The sequence below is a fragment of the Zonotrichia albicollis genome, chromosome 1 (assembly GCF_047830755.1).
Source record: "Zonotrichia albicollis isolate bZonAlb1 chromosome 1, bZonAlb1.hap1, whole genome shotgun sequence".
In the NCBI taxonomy this organism is placed as follows: domain Eukaryota; kingdom Metazoa; phylum Chordata; class Aves; order Passeriformes; family Passerellidae; genus Zonotrichia; species Zonotrichia albicollis.
This window is the reverse complement of record NC_133819.1, coordinates 66,831,592-66,853,916: the sequence shown is the minus strand read 5'-3', so window position 1 is coordinate 66,853,916 and position 22,325 is coordinate 66,831,592. Positions and strand designations below refer to the sequence as shown.

At 39.0% G+C, this 22,325-nt stretch overlaps 1 protein-coding gene across 11 annotated transcripts in view; it reads left to right on the top strand.

Annotated features, from left to right (window-relative positions):
- HIVEP1 (HIVEP zinc finger 1) overlaps positions 1-22,325 on the top strand; it is a 130,556-nt gene that overhangs the window by 96,490 nt on the left and 11,741 nt on the right. For all 11 annotated transcript variants that reach the window (XR_012580900.1, XM_074543640.1, XM_074543633.1 and 8 more), the window contains 4 exons: positions 4,640-4,773; positions 6,144-6,319; positions 8,323-8,427; positions 19,197-19,714. Coding sequence is in view for 10 of the 11 variants with exons in the window: in XM_074543640.1 (XP_074399741.1) it covers positions 4,640-4,773; positions 6,144-6,319; positions 8,323-8,427; positions 19,197-19,714 (933 nt within the window). In the remaining variant the exon portion in view is untranslated. The remainder of the gene's footprint in view (positions 1-4,639; positions 4,774-6,143; positions 6,320-8,322; positions 8,428-19,196; positions 19,715-22,325) is intronic.

The following is a 22,325-nucleotide window of genomic DNA, read 5'->3' as shown; positions in this document are numbered from 1 at the left end:
ATACAGGCTGCTGATTTTGTTTTTAGTGCTGTATTTGAATCAAGTTGTTGGTTCCATGTTAGTATGCTGCCTTGGTTTAAACTCTTACTGCTTCTTTTTTTTTTTCAGTCTGCTTCCTCATACATTTAATGAGATGTTGCACCTGAATAGTGCTAAATTTAAAAAAACAAAAAGGAAACAAATGTTTAGCTTTTTCATTGTTGTAGTTGAGCAAGTCTTTCTAAGGCAAGTCTCACATCCTTGTGTCATCGAGTCATATTTGTTTTATTTTTGAGGAACAGTCTTTCAGAAGAAATTGTGTGATAGCAAAGCAATTGTATGCCTTTTAAAAAACAGATTTTCTGTACAAACAAATTCTGTTTAGAATACAAATAATGGATAATAATATTTTTAAAAAATATTTTGACAGCACCATTTTAAAACACTCCAGGAGTGCTTAAATGCTGTAATAGGCAGCTGTCAGGTACATTTGCAGTGCTTCTGCCACAAAAGAAACACAATTACTAATCTTTCTTCAGTCTTTCTTGCTGATGTTTTAAATGAAGCACATGAGCATGATGGAAATGAAGAGTTTTTAAGCTCTGCTTGGGCTGATTTACAGCCTTTGCTCGGAGCCATTAATAAGGAAAAAAGTGCAGCAAATAGCACCAATTAAAGTTTAATTGGCACCTCAGATTGCATGAGCAAGGTGTACCGTGGCAGAAGTAAAAAATTTCAAAGACCTGATCTAATTCTTCCGGAGTTTGTCTGCTTTCCCTTCTAATGATTGCAGTAGCAGGATTTCAGCTGTTTTCCAGAATGATGCTGCTGCTGCTGTTAAAGTGTACCGCTGTGTTACCAGTCTCCAGTTAGATCTGGTAATGGAATAGCTGATGCCAGCTTGGAATCTTCCTCACAGAAGCCATATTTTAAAAAAGCAAAAGTGAAATTCCTCAGCTCAGGCCCAGTAATTCCACTGTTTTGGTAATTTTTTTGTTGGAGTCTGACTATGGAAAACATTGGCGATCATTTTGGAAATTAATAAGCCATTAAAAAAACCCAATAAACACAAAATCAAAAAACCCAGCACAAACAAAACCAACAAAGAAAATAGCAAATCATTCTAAAAAAAAGTGGTTGATTTCCTGCTTAGAAGTTTGGCAGGGTCCTGGGTTCCTTGGGGAACCATGGTTTGGATTGCAGGTGTTGGGGGTTGTGTTTGCTCAAGTGGTTTGCACATTCTAACCCTGATCTGACGAGAGCTTTAAGTGCTACCACAATCCAATTTATGAATAATAATAAAAACGCAGTACTGTTATGTCTCACCTCCTCTCTCAGAGCTGTAGCCCTTTCCAGACTCATTTGGTGTATTCTGCTCGTGGGGCTCTAACTGCTGATCTTCTCACAGAGATAAAGCAACTTGCTGAACTGTTCTGGGTTTGCCCCCAGAACTAAACCATGTTTACAGACACTCGTGCTGCTGCATAACCACTACTAATCATTGTCACCAAAAAGGCAGCTCTTTCAACAATAGGTACCACGGGAAAGGAAGATACACGTGAACAAAATGCAAACAAAAAGGAACCCAGGGACTTTGTTTGCTCTTCACAATTCACTGCTCAGAGGCAATAGGTGAAGTTGCCACGTTCCAGTGATTCAGAAAACAAACCACAAAATGTTATTGTGAAAGAAGCTCCTGGAATGAGTGCAGCATGTTAAAATGTAACAGGAGGTTTCACCTGCATGGAAAAGGCTTATTTTATCTCCATCTTCTTTTTGTTTTATTGTTCCATTTGTTACTACTTTTCACCAGTTTTTCTCACTTGAATTCACTGGCGTTATATCTTTCTCAAGCCTCCACATTGATCTTGGCTCTTCTCACTAAAGTGAATCAGTAGTGTGTGCAATAGTCCAGGGTGATGATTTTTGAGCAAGGGTAGGCTGAAGAATGGAAAGTTTCTCCTAACTGTGGAAAACTTTCCTTTCTTGGATGATATGCCACAGCAGTCCAGCTCACCACTGGAAAGTTGTTAAATGCAGAAGATTTTTATGTGTAAACTAGTAAAAGGTTGAAGATATTAAAAACATTTTCCCCAAGTGACTGTGTGCCACTGGGAAAAATGTTTAATAAATATTCTAATCTGAAATTTATAATTTTGATGATTCAGGCTGCAAGCATGTTTTTTTTTCCAAGAGATGTTGTAAGGTACCAGAAGTATCTGTTGAACTCTGGTCTCTGGACAGCCCTAAGAGCAATTTTTTTCAGTTTTATGTTAGTAATTGAGGACAGTGGAGTTAAATTGGAGCAAAATGAGTAAAGTAGAAATGAATCATGGCCCTTTTCTCTATGGCAGTAGAGAGACAAGCGACCCTGTTAAAAAACAGAAGGCAGAATAATCACAGAGAGGAGCATTTTCCAGCACAGCTGTTTTTCTGCCTTTTCCACCAGTTCATGTGGGGTTTGGGGGGGATTTCAGGTGAGGTGCATTAAAGCATTTCCACACTAGAAAGCTGTGCTGGTTAGAGGCTGGTTGCTCTTAAAATGTACAGCGTGGCCAAGTAATTTTCATCATCAGTTTGAAATTTTCCAGAAAAAGCTAAACAGACTGCTTTTTTCATTGTCAGTGGGATTTCTGTGACAGAAGCTCAGTGTTTCTTTTACTCTGATATCACCATTTTACATGTCCAAGACACTGGAGCAATTTCCTAAAGCAGCAAATAACCATTAAACTTAAGTACAGCAGAGGAGGTAAAATAATTTTAACACATAAGTTGGGCTGTCTTATATCTGTACATAGACATGTGTTTAAAGAAAGATTAGGTGGTGGGAGCATGAGAAGTACTTGGTTTCATGATAGCTTTTTCATTCTAAATACTTTTGTAAATATACAGCTTATTTGTAACAGTTTCATCATAGTTTGGATAACAACGTGGTTTAGGACTTCTGTAATCTTTCTTTTTCCTTTGTCTTTTCACTACTTAAAAATAAATCTGTAAAAAAAAAATAAAGGTATGTAGTATTGAAGGATCAGACAGTAAAAGATTGCATTATTTCAGCTGCTGGAAATATTCATGTGTTTGGTTTATTGCGTGTATTCTGTATTTTCCACAGCGTTCTTCCTGTTAAGCTACAAATCTCACCTTGTTACTCTTTGTTTGCAGTGGAAACAAAAGCAGTTTGTGTGCCAGGTAGTGTATAGGAATTGCAGAGTGGCTGAGTTGTGATTATTGGAGCAGGCTTCACTTCTGATATTTCTCAACCAGAGCATCATCTCCTTTCACTTTGTATGAATGCTGTTAAAACATGCAGGGTGAAATTTCTTTCTTCCTACACACAGGCAGAGTTGTCATGTGTGCTTGGTAGAAGTGCTCAGATATTTGAAAATGCAGCCTGAATCAATGCAGGGGGCTGTGTGAGGCTGTATGGATTGGGGCAGTGCTTGTGCATGTGCAGCTTCCTGGGGCTTTCAATTGAATAGGAAGATGCTTTTCCTCTGATCTGTGTTAATTCCTTATCCTGTGAGAATTAGAAGTGAAGGCTGTGTCTGAGGCTGCATGAAGGACAACGGGCCAGAATGATGTCACCCTTCAATGTATGTAACAACCAGCATAACTGATCAGTCATTTTAAGCCATCCAGTGAAGTCATTCCTCTTGCCAAGAACTCATAAGCTTACAGCATTAAATTTTATAATGAGTGAAAAACATAAGGCCAGACTTTTTTTCCTCTCATCATTTTATTCACTTATCAATATGAGCAAATGAGGTAAATGTGCCAGCTACGTGGGTAGAACAGTTTATAAATATAGCTGTAATAATTGCTGGTTAATTGGATCATTCCTTCATTGTTGCCCATTTTATAAATATCCTAGGGTTGGAAGGAGTAGATTTGAATTGGCAAATGTTGGAGGAACTCATCCTCCTTAAAACAAACCAAAAAAAAGTTCCTCGACTAATAATCAAGCAAAGTGAAGAAATAAAATCTTGTTCTGCTAGACAACTGTATGCTTTTTCTTGTAATTTGGTCTGGCAGTGGGAAATTAAGTGTGGAATCTTGCTTTGGGAGGGTTCTGGAACCCCTGTCAATAACCTCATCAAATGGGAAGCAGTCTCCAGAGCAAAAGAGCTGTAGTTCTTGCAAACCATTAGCACTCAGAATGTTACCTGTTAATAACCTCCTTAGCTACACCCCTCCTTCCCACCCTTCTCCTCTCTGCTGTGCCATGGGAAGGCAGCTCCTGCAGGGCATGGGGTGCTGCTGTATCTGGGGTCCGCAGATAGGCTGGTCCAGGTGCTGCTGTTCAGGAAGCACTTTGGTTTGATTGTACACATCTTTCTCTGAAGGCTATTTGTGAGCTAAAAAGCATAACCTTTATCTTCCTAGGACAAGGAAAAGGAATGTCCTGCTTCAGACTCAAAGCATTCCTGGTTTCCTACAGGGCCATAATCTCTGTATAGATTTAGCAGCCCACAAACAGGCAGTGCATAGTAGAGAAGAAGTTTAGCAAAAGATATTTTTTGTTTCATGTATCTTAACAGTTTTAAAAACCAATTAGTAGAATTGTGGCTTTTATGATGCTTTTATTCACGATAACTTGAATATTTCAATAGCATATGAAAGACGCTAATTTTAATGATAAGCGTATCTCATTCTCTTTCAGAGAGGATTAAACAGGAAAAAATTGACTCCAACTGAATTCAGCAATAAGGAAAACTCTGAATCAAGCACTGAACATGATAAAGAAAATTCATTTATCAAAACTGTACCAAGAAGAGTTAAAATATTTGATGGAGGGCAAGTATTGTACTTTGTATACTAGATATCATTGGGAAGATATTTTTTCCTAGATTCTAGACTTTGCAGAGATGTTGCTTCCTGACTGATTTATTTTAAACAACAGTTGCCATATTGTGGTCTGTGGATGTTGGTTTATGTTTCCAAGAAAAATGGAAAGTCATCAGTAGCATGGAGCCATGAGAGTTATGCGGAGGGGTAATAAAATAAAGAACAGTAGGCTCTGCGATTCATTTTTTTTTCCCAGGGAATGAGCATTAATCAGTGCAAAGAGCAGCTAGATACAGCCAGAGATGTAAATTCTGTTCCTATGTTTCTCTTAGATGATAAATAATACCTATTCTGCAGCGAGGTTGTATAACTGTAGCTGGAGAGGAAATAGTCCAGGGGCTAAGCAGCAGCCTGCAGTGCCGACTCTGTCTGGCAGCTTGCTGTGGCATACACAGGCTGGAGAGCTCTGATTTGAAAAGTGCCGTGGAAATATTTACCGAGAGCCCTCCTCCCTGCACCATAATACTTCAAATCTGCTGCCTGATGTAAATATCTGTTGCTTTAGCTACAGTGTTGCACCATGTGCAACATCTTATAAAATTTTTAAATAGAAAAGCGGATTTTAAATAGAAAAGTGCCAGTGACACCTGTAAAATTTTGTAGCATAAATAGTTCATGTTTGATTAGTCTCAATGGTCAGCTCTAGGACTTTAGTTACTGGTTCCCAATTTGAATCTAGTCTAGGCCAGCAGTTAAATCATTACCAGCTGCCCAGGTAAAATGTTGTGTCTCTGCTCAGATGCAGACATTTTAAGGACCAGGTCACAAAAGTGTAACACAACATTTGGCATCCTTGAGTGGAAATATCAAGGGCATAATTGAATCTGAATGACTTTTTCCATCTAGAGACAGTCCCCATAGGCTGAGTCCAGAGGACATTGATAGGGAATTTTAAAGACTTTCTCATCATTGTAACTAATGTTACTCCTTTTCTGCACACGGCAGGGCTTCCAAGATGCTCTTTTAAAGCTCCCTCAAGCAGGTGCTCAAACCTGCTTCCAAGAACTGACACCTTTAAAAGATATGTTCCTGTGTTGCTAAGAGGAAATTTGAAATCTTTAAATACTTAGTATCACCAGTACCTTTATTTAAAAATATTAGCTTCTATTCCTAAACAGGTCTATGACTAGCTAGTGATAAATATAGATACAAATGTAACAAATACATGCAGGAGTGAGCAGGCAAAGAGCATGATTGGTTTTGTCAGTCATGGATTTTCATCTAATGTGTTATTTTAAAAATTCTGGTAGATGAGGGATTCTAGCTAGATTCATTTTTCCATTACAACTGATTGCCTATTCTCATGGTACTGTTACTAGGTACAAGTCAAATGAAGACTATGTGTATGTGAGAGGGAGAGGGAGAGGGAAGTATATCTGTGAGGAGTGTGGAATACGCTGCAAGAAGCCCAGCATGCTGAAGAAGCACATTCGCACGCACACCGATGTCCGTCCTTACCACTGCAATTACTGCAACTTTTCCTTCAAAACTAAAGGTAAGGCTACTTTACTGGGTATGTTTTTCCCTTTTGTTCTTTCTACTTTAAAGTACAATTCTTTTCTTCTCTCAGTTGACTGTTCATGAACTAAAGAGGTTCCCTCTCTGTGGCATTTTATTATCTAATGCTTCAAATATTTGTAATTTATTTCCTGCTATTCCTTTGTATTCTGTGTATTTATTCATATGATCATATCTTCATATGAATGAACTGTCTGACATGCCACAGTGAGTGAGAAATTGGAGTGGAAGAGGGAAATCATGGGAGTATGATGAAGGTTAGGTGGAGACAAGTGAGATGGTCAGCTGCTCACCCTAGATAGAGATGGGACACAGAATTTTAAATCCCTTACAATGTCTTTTGGAGGTAAGAGATGGACATATATTGTACTCCTAGTGGCACTCAACCAATTGCTCTAGGAAAGAAATTGGCCTCTAATAAATTACTATATTGAAATTATTTATTTTTTTTTTACTCTTGAAGGACAAAGGTTCACTTTCCACTTGACCTTCTAAGACCCAGAGTTGGATGTCTACTTTTTAAAGCCTGTTTATAACTTTACATACTTAAGTGTATCCCAGTTTATGCAGGCAATATATTAAACAGTGGTACATCCAGAAGTCAAGTGAAACAGACAGGAGAAGTTCACAGCTGAAATAATTTCAGAAAAAAAAAAAAACAGTAAAATTTTTCTTGGCTTTGAACATCATTTAGCAACAATTTCCCCCAAGCTGTAACCTCAGGAACATTTGTGTTTTTAGTGGGTTTGAGACTATGCAGTGGTTGGGTGGAAGACTTCCAAGAAATAACGCAGTGCTCCACAAAGTGGGATGAATAGGCTTCAGATGTGTCAGACTCATCACTGCATCCTGACAGGCTGGGTCATCATATTGCCTTTATGATGAAACGCTGGAGTGCAAACCCAGTAAATTCTCATAATGGTTTTTGCAGAGGAGGGGTGCTGGCCAAGTTCAAGTAATTAAGTTCTGCCCATGTAAAGATCTCCCTGGTGTCAGTCATAGCAGATATTTGTATTCACATCCTCCTCTGCATTTGCTGTGCCTGGCTCGTGCCATTGCTGCTGGCAGTCAGGTCACACAGTTGAGTGTTTGATGTTTGGTAAGCCACTCGTCATGACAGGACAGTGTAGCCAGCAGCTTCATGAAGTGTGCAAAGACTGGAAAATTTGCTATTTGTGAGTCAATTATATCACAACAATTATTTCAACATTTGGGATGAGTTACCACCTTCATTTCAAATCAGAAATAAAGTACTCCATAACCATCGAAGATCAGCATTACACTTTAATTTTTCCTATTTAAACACTTCCAAGAAACATTTTTTGTGAAGTTTAAGGTGGGCAGTTACTTCTAGTAACATGCATTTTATAATTTACAGATCTGAGCCACTCTTAGCCGTTTCTTGATATTTACCATATTTTCTTTTTAAAGGAGAAGGGGAGAGCAGCCTGTGGGGCTGCTGCACATTCACTTTTGAGATTCAGATCAAGTATGTTCATGCTCTGATTTTGAATAAAATTAACATGTTTGCTTAAGTTGGCATTGAAAGTGTTTACACTAAAAATAGAATTCATCAAATACTGGAAGAGCTGCAAGATACGAACTTCAGTTTCATGTGATAGTTTTCTGTCAATATGACTCTGAAGACTGAATCACCCCTTTTTATACTTTGCCATAAACAAAGGAAGGATCTCTTACACCAGTAACAAACACATAATAATTTAGAATTTCCATCCTCTTCTATTTTATCTCAATAAAAATCTTCCTAAATGTAGACAGTGAGTTGGTAGCATTCAGGATAGTGAATCTCCTGCAACCCTTGACAGCTTGCATTGAGGGACAAGTTTCTAGCAAGTGTGAAATCAAATTATGAGGTTGTTATAAATGTACCTGAAGAAGACATGGACACATTGAGCATATATTTGTAGACATTTGTATACTCACAGAGCAGATAATATTTTCTTTTTTTTTTTTCTTAAGGCAATTTAACAAAGCATATGAAGTCAAAGGCACATAGCAAGAAATGCATGGATTTGGGAGTCTCAGTAGGCTTAATAGATGACCAGGATGGAGAAGAAGAATTTGGTAAGAAATTGAAGTCTTCTTTCTTTATTGAATTGTTGTGTCTATTTTGTCATCTCAGCTTCTTACCCTTTCTTTTCCGAACCTTTTAATTATTGTACAGGGAAAAGATACAGAGAGAAAAATCTTAAGAGCTAGTCCAAGGGAGCCAGAAACATTGGAGAAATTTTCACTGAAAGAAATGACAAGCATATGCTAAGGATAAATTGCTGCTGAATTTTTCACAAAGTGTTATGCAGTTTAACTTTATCACTTTCACAGATAAATATGACAAGATTGAAAATACCAGAAAAACAGCTGTTTGCCTAGAAAAAATGCAGTGTAGTGCTTCTTTGAAAATAGTTGTGCATGAAATGGTCCAAGTTTTGGGATGCATATTTCATGGAATTAAATCACTAACATGCCACACAAATCACAAATATGTTGCTGAGTGCCTTGCAAGGAGGTTAATCATCTTCCAGCACGGAATTCTGTCCTCCGTCACAAATAATTGGGATAAATCTGCAGATAGAGAACATACAGAAATGAAAAACATTATTCATCTTGACTTGTTCTACTTCTTCATTAGTGATGAGAATGTTTTCAGAATGAATGTATTTGCTAAAAAACTTGAATTCTGCACTTCCCGTATCCCAAGAAGATTCTACTGAAGAGGACATGAGATCAAGGACAGTCAAAGAGGCCCAAACCAAGTTCATGAGTGACTTGCTTGTCATGATAAGAAAGGTGTGCCTGCAGCAGAGCCAGTGAGATGGAGAGCAGGATTGTGCATTAGGACAGTTTGGGATCTCAGCATGTCTCAGTGCAGTGCTGGCGTTTGTCCCTCCCTCGCACTCCTCTGCAGGGAGATGAATCGTGTTGCCTTGCCTTGGTGTATTTTTCTCCCTCCAGTGGAATAGTTTATTAGATTGTGGATGAGGCTTGGAGAAAAGATAGCAGTGGGGGTCTTTATTTAAGCTATAAGAGAAAAGAAAGATGAATGCACTTGCTTCCATATGACAACCACTGGCAGAATAAGCGAATCATCTTGAATCTAATTCTAAATAATGCTGGGAATATGACTCAGCTGCTGTGATTCAGTAGTGAACTAGGTAGAAAGAAACCTGTGTTTTTCCCATTTTTGGCCTTCTTCAATGTACTCTTTTTTCGTAAGCAAAAAATATGTCTCCCTTCACAATTTGAGGTACCAGATAAATAACACAGAAGATAAGCAGCAGGGTAAATTACTGTATTTTTCTTACAGAGGAACAATTTTTATTAATATTTTCAGTCTTCATATGACAGAAAAATTGTCACTTTTTTAAGCAATATTCTTTAGCATTTGACATTTTTGTGAGTTCTGTAAATGACAGGTGAACAGATATTTCCACTTGCTAGAAACTGAAAACATTTTATTGATTGATAAATTGATATTCCAAATGGCATGCATTAAAAGTTGCATTTGTGATTATAATGCAATGGGAAATGTTTCAAATGTTAACTGAATTTTCAGTAACATGGGGTCAAAGGAAGCCACTTCAAACATTTGTTGAATGAATGCTTTCCTTTGACTTCAAGACTATTCAATTGAGAAAGAGAAAAGAGAGAGGCTTTCCCTTTTTACATATCATGTACAGGCATGTTTGACCATTGCCTTAGTATATTATATATGCCCTGAAATATGTTCTTTGCTCAGCAAGGTAATTACCTAATAAATGAAATACTCTATTTTGGAAAAAAAAGCACAGACACTTACAGAATTTGTTACATAATCCTTGAAATTCTTCATAGAATTTAATTTTATGGCTACAATGCCTATTTTGGTTTTCCCCAAAATAGAAGATGTAGCACTTCTTTCTTTAACTGGAGCCCCAAACCAAAATAACCACTTGGTGATAAAACCCTGCCTTTTCCAAAGGATCTGGCTCAGGTACGCATAGCAAAACTAACAGTGCAGCACAAAGTTCAGCACTAGAAACCTATCCAAAAATCAGGGTGATTAAACCACTGATAAAGGTGCTTTTGCTGCAGCCAAACCAGTCCAGCCTCTCCAGTTGCTGCAGAGCACAGGGCATTTACAGTTATCCATGGAAATTCAGCGAGCAACCCTGCACTTCAAAAATGTGATTTCATCCATCTGCTAACCAGGCCAGCCATGAAGGTCTTTCTCATGATAATTCAGGATCTTTTTTGTCAGCCTATTTTTAAAGCAGAATCAGGAGGGGAGAAAAAGTGTTGCATTTACATGTGTGTTTTTTGTTATGTGGTTCAGTTGCCCTCTCTGAAATCCTGAACATGCTAATTTTAGGCAGCGTTTCAAACAGCTTCAACCACCTCTTTGGCTGCCCTTTCCCCAGGGCAGAGCAGCAGAGCTCACCCTGGGGCCAGCACCCCTCGTGCCAGGTCTGGGCTCAGGGACAGCCCTGGCAGCAGCACGTCACACACAAAGGACAGTGTAATGGGCCGTGGGTACTGAGCTGCACTTGGGGGGTTACATCTTTGGGGCTTCCAGTGCTCCTCCTGCTGGCATGCATTGCTGGCACAGTTGTGCCACATATCCTTCAGATGTTTTAAAAACCAAATCTTCAAATGCTTAAATGTTTGGAGTTTGGTTGTTAGAAATGTTCTGTCTCTTAAAAAGTGGTCTGTCTATTCCCATCGCTTTCCTCGGCTGGAAGGCAACGTGAGAAGCAGTAGAGGAAGGTGCAGAAAATCTGATAAGAAATAATTATGACCTCAGAAAAAAAAACTTCTTCCTGAAGACTGTGTGAAATTGGCCTGTTTCCTGACCTGTAGAACGTCTGTCTGTCTATCTGTCTGTCTCCACCTAATTCATTATCTGAACATTTGGAACACTGATTATTCTTATGGTAATAGAAATGTCTGCACCTTTGCTTAAAATAACTAAGCTGTATGTCTTCCACTAGAATTCCACTTTGAGTTAGAGAATTTACCCAGAAATTTAAGAAAGCCACCAAAGGAATTTGCTGGTTTCAGTCTTTTGTAGCTTTTTTTTGTAAGTCTGGGTAATCACAGTTATTTGAATATACAATTTTTTGGATTCATATGAGAAGCCAGCTGTGACTGACAGCAGTACAGATTAAATGGATGCAAACTGAACCAGGAGTGCAAACTCATGCACAATCCTGAGCACAGACAGACAGACACACACAGAGTCTGTTTTTTCAGTAATCTGAGAAGCTGAAATTTTGTTGTGCTGTGGTGTCTCGGGGAAAAAAGAAAGATGCTCTCTAACTGTCTGAGACTGTATGTGATCAGAGCTTTTAACATAGCATTCTTTGTATTTGGACTTTTCATCATTTGGGTATTAGTAAATACTTTCTGGCCTGGGTTTTTGTATTCAAAATGATTCCCTCATCCATTTATCTTTCATCTTCTGCTCTGTGGAATGTTCTTGTCACCAAAATACAGGGTTACAATGTGAGGAATGTTAATATCTGAATTAAATTGTCAGAGGAGGTGAACTGTTTAGTGTGACAGACTGCATCTGGGGATATCCTCTTTGGCCCTGCTCACACGCTCACACAACATTTTTCTATCTAGTCTTAAAAAAAATAATATGTGTTTAAATTACAACAGTTAAAAACTTAGAACTTGTAATGAGCTAATGTATGAATGTTATGGTATGTCTGAGTGAACTTGCACAAGAGAATTTCTTGATAATGAAATCAGCAGATGGGCAGAACATTTAAGGGGTTTCTCTGCAGAAATTCTATCCCAAAATATTCATTTTTTTAACCAGTAAAAATACATAATTGTAAGTTTTAGATACATGTTTATAGATATCTACACACACACATATTAAGAAAATACTTTCATTTTCTGCGGTATTATTACCATAGTTCTAAGTTAATTAGCTATATGTTACTTACAGTAGATTTTAAGTCAGTTTCAATGGCTCTTCATTAGCTTAATCATGACTCAGTCTGTTTTCACTGAATCTACATTTAAGAAGTGAAAATAAATGAAAAGCTTTGCAATAATATCTTTCTTTTATAAAAAGAGTGGAAGGCTGGCTCTGTGTAGTTTACAATAGCTTTTTGTTGTTGTTGTTGTTAATACGAGTGTCTATTTTTCAACTATATGTACATTAGGCATCCTGAAGCCCTACACCCACAGCCTGACGTTAGACTACCTAGTGCTAGGTTTGATTTACAATATACAAATTACTTAAGAAGGTTTAGGTGTAAATAATCTCTTTAAGCAGAAGTTGCTCTTACTTTTTGGTGTAGTTTCACTTCATTACTTTCTGTCATCTTAGGAATGAAAGTCAAAATCCCACAGATTTTCTTCTTCTTGTTTCTGAGGAGCCCTGGTGATCACCAGTTTGAGGTTAACCCAGTAGATGTCACTGTGAGTCCTGTAGAGCAGTGGACAGTAGCTGAAGCAAGACTGAAATCCGATAATTGAAGGCTATGAACAGGCCTAGAGTGACAGGAGGACAGCAGGGTTGGGTACAGATGCTGGCATTGTTTAACCATATCTTGTTTACTGCTCTTTAAATTTGTGTGAATGGCTGTGGAAGGATCTGTTGCAAGTCTAATACAACAGGTGAAAGGCAAGTCTAAGTTGTAATTGTTTAGAAGAATGGAGTGAATTGATGACACACAGACCTCACTTTCTGATTTATGATCATATTATGACATGCTGAAAAATACTTCTGCCTTTCTTGCCATAGTCAACATTTTTTCTTGAGTTTGATGGAGAATATATAAAATACAGAATGGATGCTTTATTTTTAAATGCTTTTATGTAAATGCCAATCCATAACTGAAAATACTTCCAGAACTTGAGACAATGAACACTGCTTTGTATTACTCAGGTGCTAAAAGCCAACACATGTAATAAACTTAGATTTAGATACTAATAGATAGGAATAGATACTTAGTAAAGTCTGCATAAGTAGAGCTAATGGTAGTTATATAGTTATCTGTGTAACTGCACATTTCCTTAGGAATCTGTAAAACTGAGCAGTCCAGCCTTGTATTTTCAAGCCATTCTTGTCTTCCTGCCACTGAAAGAATGAAAATGAACATTTTTCTCTTTATGTGACAATCTACTTAAATATTATTAAGTTATAACTAAATGTGACACAGTTACAAGCTTTGGAACTTCATCACTTGATTTGGTGCAGAAATTGCTGTATCTGTAGCAGGTCCTCAGTAAGTCAGGTCATGTGGCAATGATACTGCAATTAAAATTAAAAGCTGTAAGTTGAGGTTCTGAAGAACCTTCATTTTAGTACTTTGCAGTATGATGATAATTAGATGGCTGTTGTTAAAACCATATACTGTAAGGATTCCTATAGGGAAAAACTTCTAATAAAATGAAAAACTTCAAAGTACATAAGGAGACATATTTCAATTACCCAATTCATAGCATCCTAACTATGGAAATAGCAATATGTGGACTTACTAACCCCAGGCACTTCACAAATGGACATGTTAGGATGCTGATAATTCCGGCTAATGGTATTAGTTAGTGCTAAAGAACTTGGAGTTCTTTCTTTTCTGCTCTGGGGTAAAATGTCACTATAACAGAGCCTTGTCCAAGAAGCTCAACACCAACACCACAAACACAGTACAGAACTGACCAGCTGAGGACTGGAATAAATTAAGGACTCAGATATTTTTGCCTATGATTTGTAGACTCTTCAGTACATAGGATAAAAACTTCAGCTTTCTTTAAAATAATTGTAGCTGGTATGTGAACAAAATCCCCAGTCAAAAGTTTTGTCCATGTTTCTATTAAGCCTTTACTTCCAGCTGTTCCTAATTTCTGCAGAGTTCAGGTCTGTAAAATTCACTTACTCGTGTGAAGTCCAGGAAGAAGAAAGAGTCTTTCTAAGAATTTAAAAGAAAAGATTGCAGCAGTTGACAGAGGATGAAAGGCATCATCTACTTTTCCAAAAAGACTCTTTGTAAAAAATTGAGGCTGTCTTGAACAGTTTGTTAAAATGGTGAGAGTTGAGTTACAAATTCAAAAGAGAAGTAGCTTTCATAAGCCTTCACTTAATAGTGTGAAACTTTTTTCCTGTTTTCTTTTTTAAAAAAGAGACTGAACTTTCATGCCAAAAGCCATTTCTCCATATGTTAGGAGCCTTTAAATTTATGATACATCCTTCATTTGAAAATACCGTACACCATTTTACAACCTCATACAAATTTAAACACAGAAGTAATTTTGTTCCCACTGGAAACTAAGTCAGTTTTAGTTATATGTATGTATGTGTATATATATATATCTATATATATATATATACATGTATATATCAGCTACATAAGCATATGGTTATAATTTTGTGCATAGTTCAAGATAGGAAGCAAAGAATTAATCTTTCCCCAATTAAAACTGCCAGGGAACTTTAGTAGGCAGGGTACAATTACCAGAATGGGATTGGAGCCAATACTGCTTAGTTAAAAAGACACTGCTTGGAAGAGAATCTTCCACCACAAAGAGCGGTCACAGCCTCAACCTGATGTGTCCTTCAGAGGAGACCCATAACCCTGCGTGGGTCTTTTAAAACTTCAGCATTGGATCCTTTTGAACTCCCCAGCGATGCTTAGTGGGATCACTGATTGGAAAAGGCTGGGCACCTCTTGTTTTAGCAAATGTGCACTCAGGTATAAAAGCCAGAGCAAAGCATTCCTTTGTGCTATGCCAGAACAAGCAAGTCAGGAATCTTATTTTTTACTCATCTGATGTTGCAAAGCGGTGTGGGAGTAAGGGAACCACATTCATTGCTGTCACCTCGCCTACACTGCAGGCTCTGGCTCCAGGTAAAACCACACTCAAATAGAAGCTGGCAAATGCACAAAGGGTGGAGGTAAACAGGGAAACAATAGAGGGAAATGATATCCCGTGGAGTCCTGCATGTAAGGAATCTGTTCCACACGCAGTTTCCCTTTCTCTTTACATGGCTTTGTTGCAGAAAGCTGGGATGTATGCAGAAAATTCCTACATAAGCAGCATTTTCTGATAAATCTGGTAGCATTTTTAAATGTTGATTTGAAAGAAGATAGTTTCTTCTAAATTATTGTTGGCACATGTTTTTTCCTTGCTTTACAAATGCATCAAGTCAGTCTAATCACTTCAGGTAATTCCTCCTGCCAGTAGAAACAATCATTCATGATTGACATCAGCTTTCATAGAAAATGTGATTCATGTGGAGAGAGGGAGAAAAAAAAGGCAAGAATCAGTAGGATTTCAATGAGAATAGTTATGTGACATTGGTTAAGAGACTGAATTTAAGAGGGAGTCCGGAGTGAACTCCAAGACTTTGCAATGTGTCCTTCATTATTTAAAGAATTGCAAGAAAGCTGTAGGTCAACCTTTAGATGTGACACATGGAGAAGTCTTCAATATCTGTTACAGAGGCATTGAGGAAATCACAGAATATTCTGCGTTGAAGTGACCCACAAGGATCATTGCTGTCCAACTCTTAGCCCTGCACAGCACCATCCGCGGGAGTCACACCAGGTCTCCAAGAGCACTGTCCAAATGCTTCTTGAGCTCTTTTAGGTTTGGTCCTGTGACCACTTCCCTGGGGAGCGTGTTCTGGTGCCCAGCCACCCTCTGGGTGAAGAACCTTTTTGTAATATCCAACCTGTCCCTTCCCTGACACAACTTCAGACCATTCATTCCCTTGGGTCCTGTCACTGGTCACCAGAGGGGGAAGTGTCTGTCCCTCCTCTTCTCCTCACAAGGAAGCTGTAGCCTGCGATGAAGTCTCCCCTCAGTCTCCTCTTCAGGCTTAACAAAGTGACCTCAGTCTCTCCTTGTAAGGCTTGCCCTCAAGGCCCTTCACCATCTTTGTTATGCTTTGGATGCTTTCTAACAGCTTAATGTCTTTTTCATATTGTGGCACCCAGAACTGCCCCCAGCACTGGAGGTGAGGCTGCCCCAGCCCAGAGCAGAGCAGGACAATCCCCTCCCTTGCCTGCCTGGCCATGCTGTGCCTGATGCCCCCCAGGACAGGGCTGGCCCTCCTGGCTGCCAGGGCACTGCTGGCTTGTGTTCAGCTTGCCACTGACCAGGAGCCCCAGGTCCCTTTCCATGGGGCTGCTTTCCAGCCTCTCATTCCCCAGTCTGTCTGTACATCCAGGGTTGTTCCATCCAAGGTGCAGAATCTGTCACCTTCCCTTGCTGAATTTCATACAGGTGGGGATTGCTCATCTCTAATCTGTCATGGTCTCTCTGCAGGGCCTCTCTGCCTTCAAGGGAGTCAACAACTCCTCTCAATTTTGTATCAGTTTTGTTCAGTGTCCCTTCCAGTCCTGCATCCAAGTCATTTATGAAGATTTTGAAGAGCACAGGGCTAAGAATGGAGCCCTGTGGAACCCCACTAGTGACAGGTCACCAGTTTGATGTCACCCCGTTCACTGTAACCATTTGTGCCTGACCTGTGAGCCGTTTGCTCATCCATCACATGATGTGTTGCTTGTCCAGCTGTGGGCTGGACATTTTATCCAGGAGGATTCTGAAAGACACTATCAAAATCTTTAATGAAATCCAGAAAGGTTACATCAGCTGGCTTCCCTTGGTCAACTACATGGGTTACCTTGTCATACAAGGAAATCAGGTTTGATAAGCAGGACTCTCCTCCCGGGAAGCTGTACTGGCTGTGACCAATGGCTGTGTTGTCCTCCAGATGTTTTTCAGTACCTCCTGGGATAATCCTTCCATAACTTTACCAGGCACAGAAATGAGACTGATGGTCAGTAGTTTCTGGGGTCCTCTTTCTTGGCCCTTCTTGAAAAGTGGGACAATGTTAGCCAGCTTCCAGTCAGCAAGGACCTCTCTAGATTCCCAGGATCACTCAATAATCAAGAGAGGCCTTGCAATGACATCAGCAGCTCTTTAAGTATTCTCAGATGAATCCCATCAGACCCCATAGACTTTAGGCATCCAGCTGGAGCAGCAGTTCCCACACAACTTCAGAGTCAACTGGGAGTCTATCATTCTCACAGCCATGGTCCTCCAGCTCAGGGCACTGGGACCCTCCTAGCTTGTCATTGGTATTGAAGGCAGAGGTAGTTGTTTCCATTCAGAAATCAAACATATGTAGATGTTCTAACATTTTAGATATGTTTGCTTTGCAAGTTACTGAAAAAAAAATACTGTTTATATGAAGAATAGAAATGACAGAATTATAGAGAAAAAAAATACCAAAAACATTTAGTCAGTCCACATGTTGTTGTTAATAATATCTTTAACAATCGTACTTGCCATAATTTTGGAATGGAAGTTAATGAATTAATTTTTCCACTAAAATGTATTTTCTATTTTTAATAGCTTTGTCTGTGGATGAGAATTATAAATTAAGACTATTTAAAATTCTGATAAATATTTTTGTTAGGATCATTCCAATGACCTGGAGGATTTGGGGTATTTTTAATAACATGTCTGACATGTTCACATCTGCTGTAGTAAATATAAGAAATCTAGTTTCCATATTTAGCTAATGTACAAATTAGTGTGTAGGCAAAGAGGGGGAAGGTCATTACAGAGGGATTTTTCCAAAGAAGCTATTAGTTCCCAATTGCATTGCTCATTTGAAACCATAAAGGCTTATACTGGTGGGTAACTTACTGAAAGGTAGCTCAGTTAAACCCATTTATTTCATCTGGAGTTCAAAATGTTTGTTTTGGTTTTGGTAACTTAGCAGCCTAAAGTATAGGCAGTATATTCAAATTCTTGTAACAGTCTGATTTTTTTCAGAAATGTTCATTTTGATGGTAAGTTGCTGTGTAAGTAAGTAAGATGCTGTTCTAGGGAACAGCATCTCTGAGATTTTATCTAACCAGACATCTTTGGTTTTACAGAGCCAAATGATTTTTATGCAGATATGTTTTTTTTTGGACAGCTCAAGAGACAGACCTTTAATCAAATACAAAATATTAATGTATTCAAAGCATTTTGTCTTTTGTAAAAAATGATCCCAGACAGTCTGGCTTGAAATCAGACAGAGCAGATGGGATTTTCTGTCGCTTTACTAAAGACAACTCTTTCCAAGTCAGATACAAAAGAAGGTGAAAAGCTGCAGTATAACTGTGTTTTGTAGAGAATTTACCCCTAAACAGAGGTTTGGCTGTAAGGAGGGCTTCTTTATGCAAACAAAGATTCATAGGTAAGTTTTGATACAATTAATGCTTTCTTGGCTCCTAGGACATCCCAGGTAATTTTTTAATAAACCCTTCAAAACATTAGTGAAGTGAAGAAATCTACTAGAGTCTAATTTTGGTCTCTTTTGCCTGTTAACAAGACAGATTCTTGACTAACAGCCTCCAGTCTTTCTGTTTGCATCCTTCAAAAACCTGTGCAGCCATGATTCACATTAGGTATAAGGACACCCACTTATGAGTCAGAGCCAGCCAGAGAATATCCCACTGCTAATGTTGACAGACCAGCCCCTCATGTCAGCATGGGGAACCTAATGAACCGGGAATCTGCTCACTGCTCCCCAAGCACAAGAGTGAAGGGTGACTTTGAGCAAATGGTTACAAGTGGCATGAAGGAAAACAGCCAAATCCAGAAGGTTAAAAACAACATAGAAGCAGAAGATGAAAGATTGTGTATCTGTACAGTTAAATATGTAAGCCGGAAAAAAAACCACCAAAATTTAAGTCTACCCTGTTGCTTTGATGCAGTGGGGTGTGAGTGGAAAATACATGTGTCATGTGGTTTTTTGGTGGTTTTAGTTGTTCTCTCCTGCTTCCTTCCCAGTCAGTCCAGGGCCTTCATTGCCTTAACTTCTCCTTCCACTTTTGCAGGTGAGAAGCAAAGATTTGGCTATGACCGGTCAGGATATGACGTGGAGGAGTCTGATGGTGGCGATGAAGATGAGAATGACAACGAGGACGATGATGAAGACAGCCAGGCTGAGTCAGTGCTATCCACAACGCCCTCAGTGACGGCCAGCCCCCAGCACCAGCCATCCCGCCACGGCCTGCAGGATGCCGCCAGCACCGACGACGACATCAGGCTTCCAGACTGCTTCACCGGGGCTCACACGGACTCCATGGATGGCCTCCCAAAAGCACTGCTGACCAAGATGACTGTCCTTAGCACAGTGCAGTCCGTCAGCAGGACCTCCAGGTCGCCAGCAGAGTCCACCCATCAGGAAGCACACGAGGACAAAGCCCAGGAGAGAGGAGTGGGTCCCTGCGGTGCTGATGCGGCACTGACGGACATTGCTCCTGCATCTCCAGGTCGCCAGATGTCCGTGGATTACCCTGATCCACATACAGCCTTGGGCCACTCCTTAATATCAACTGCAGCTCTTACAAAGGTAGGAGTGTCTGAAACCAGGGAGAGAGTAGGATTTTAAGTCCTCCTTCTAAAAAAATCTTCTTGGAGATTTTTCAAAGAATAAAATGTTTGCCTTTCCCTTCATTCTTAGAATTCTTGGTGATGAGTCTTTCAGAAGAGTTAAATTAGTTCAAGCACAAATATATAGGACTGTAGACACAAGGATGTTGTAGGAGCATTGCTTTTCAAATACTTAAATTTTATTGTAATCTTCCTGAAAGGTTTAATTGTCATTTCAGCTGATGTTTGGAGCTGGTAGATTGTATTACAAATCAGAAGGAAATAACTAATGCATGGAATGAACATACAGTGGTTGTTATGTTTTCAGGGGAAAGTGATAGAATTCAGCAATCATTTCACTCTGAAATGTGATGATACAATAATTGGTAATTCCAAAGGGAAATTAATCTAGTCCCGAAGTTTTTTGCCTTTTCACTAAAAAAAAATGGTGCAGTTGTTTATCTATCCTCCAAATATGCTTAGTAGTAGAATTAGAAAGAGCACCAGATGTTCAAGGAAACTAGGAGATTGCCCTTGCACAATAACAAAAGGAGAGAAGAACACAGGGCTGAGACCTGAGTTCCCAGTGCTCTCAGCTTTTGTCCAAGCTGAAAGAGGATTTTAATTGGAAAAGGATGTATTTTGCCCGTGCACATGTTAGACATGTGGATTTTCAAATCAGTGTACAGAAAGATGAGGTCAGTCTGTGTGCAGGTCTGTGGGAGCATTCAGTAATTTTGGCAAAGTTTTTTTTTTTAGGTGTGCCCATGAAATCACAGAGAGAAGTGGCAGGTGCTGAGCCTTTTCCAATTCAGCAATGGCTTTAATGGACTGTGATGGGGATGGTTCAAGTCACTTACCAGACTGACCCTAAAGACAGTTTCTGGAATTTTTAATTCTTGCTACAGACCATGAAGGCATTCAGGCTTTTCAGAGCAATGCTCAAAAAAATGCACAATAGTTTAATTAAAAGGTAATCAAGGCACTGCCTTCTCCATGATGAATACAATATTTTAATTATATAGAAAGAATTAATAATTTAGGTTGGAAAAAATCTTGAGATCACTGAGTCGAAGCCTAAACCTAACTGTATGCAGTTACTGAAAAAAAAGTAGCAGAAAATTTTCAAAACCATAAAAAGTAAAAATTTTAATCTGTTTTAAGTACTTAGTGGCTTTTTTCTTTGAAAACTTACAAATTTACTCTGCTAGATTGATTTTTTATACAGTTTAAGATAACAAACTGATGACATGGAGAAACAGTAAGAATTATTGCTGCATTGTATTGTTTGACACAGGTTCATCCTGGCTTGTAGGAACTGTGAGTTCATGTGGCAAATGTTAATTGGAGCGAGTTTGTAGTGTGACAGAGAATAAAATGGTCTCTGATAACTGTATATGCCTGCCTTAAAATAGAAAGGGTCTTAGTATTTGGAGTTTAGGTTCCATTGCTGCCAGTGGATCCCAGCAGGACATTTAACTGAGTGTACTCCCTCATTAAATAGAGCCACTGAAGCTTCAAGTAAATATTCATGCAATTAAAAATACAGATTTATATAGTACTAATAATTGTCTGCATTAATATATTAAAAAAAAAAAAGGAAGACATGTAAATAATACGAGGAAGCAATTCCTTGCCAGATTTTCTTTTCCTTTCCTAGACCAAAAGAAGCATCAGCCTTGTGTCTCCAGTGGTTAATCTGCAGTCTGTTCCTATTGTGAATGGCTGTGGATCCCAGATCTTGCAATCGAGAAAAGGAGTCCGCATAGCTCAGGAAGGCTGTTGTACATTCCTTCAAAAGCATCCATACCAGTTTATCAGAATCTCTTGTGAGGTGTCAGTTCTGAGAAAGATCTTGTCTTTTTTCTCACATCCATCTTCTCATTTAGACAGGATGGCACTGCATAGCCAGTTAATCATAATCTCTCTTTGCTAATACATTTTCTACGAGCAGATTTCAAAAGCATTTCTCTCTGATTTTGAGTTTTTTGCCTGCTCTGGGGAATTTTTGAGAATTAGGACTGTAAAAACTAAGTAAATTTGCACCAGTGTGCGTGTGTGTGATCAGTGTGCCAAAACCAAAAAGATAACCATGAGATTGCAATTGCACTTTCAGAGTACTCGTTTTAGAAGGTTCTAGGAAAGGAGCTGCAAGCCTTGGTCAGCAGCAGGCTGTAAGAGAAGAAAAAGGAGGATAAAAATAGGAATATAAATCCAGGTGTGTGCACTAAATAAATCACAGGGAGCTGAGGCAGCAATGGGATGTGGATCCCACATCTCACTCCAGTATCCACCCATCACCTCCACTTCTACAGGAGCTGTACTTGTCAGCCCTCTCCTGTCATTGCACACCTGTCTGTCACACTAGAAGCACAAATGTGCTGTGATGCTGCCTCTGCCTGCTGGAGGCTGTAAAAGGAGAGGAACCCAGTGCATCAAAAATGCCACCTTATGCTTATTTAACCTTCTTGCCTGAGGTGATTTCCACATAAAACAGTTCTCCAAAGCCTTCTCAACACTTAAAACACACATGCAAAAGATACTCAGCAATGTTTTTGAGCACTAGTGTCTGAGAGAAATTAAGCAAGGAT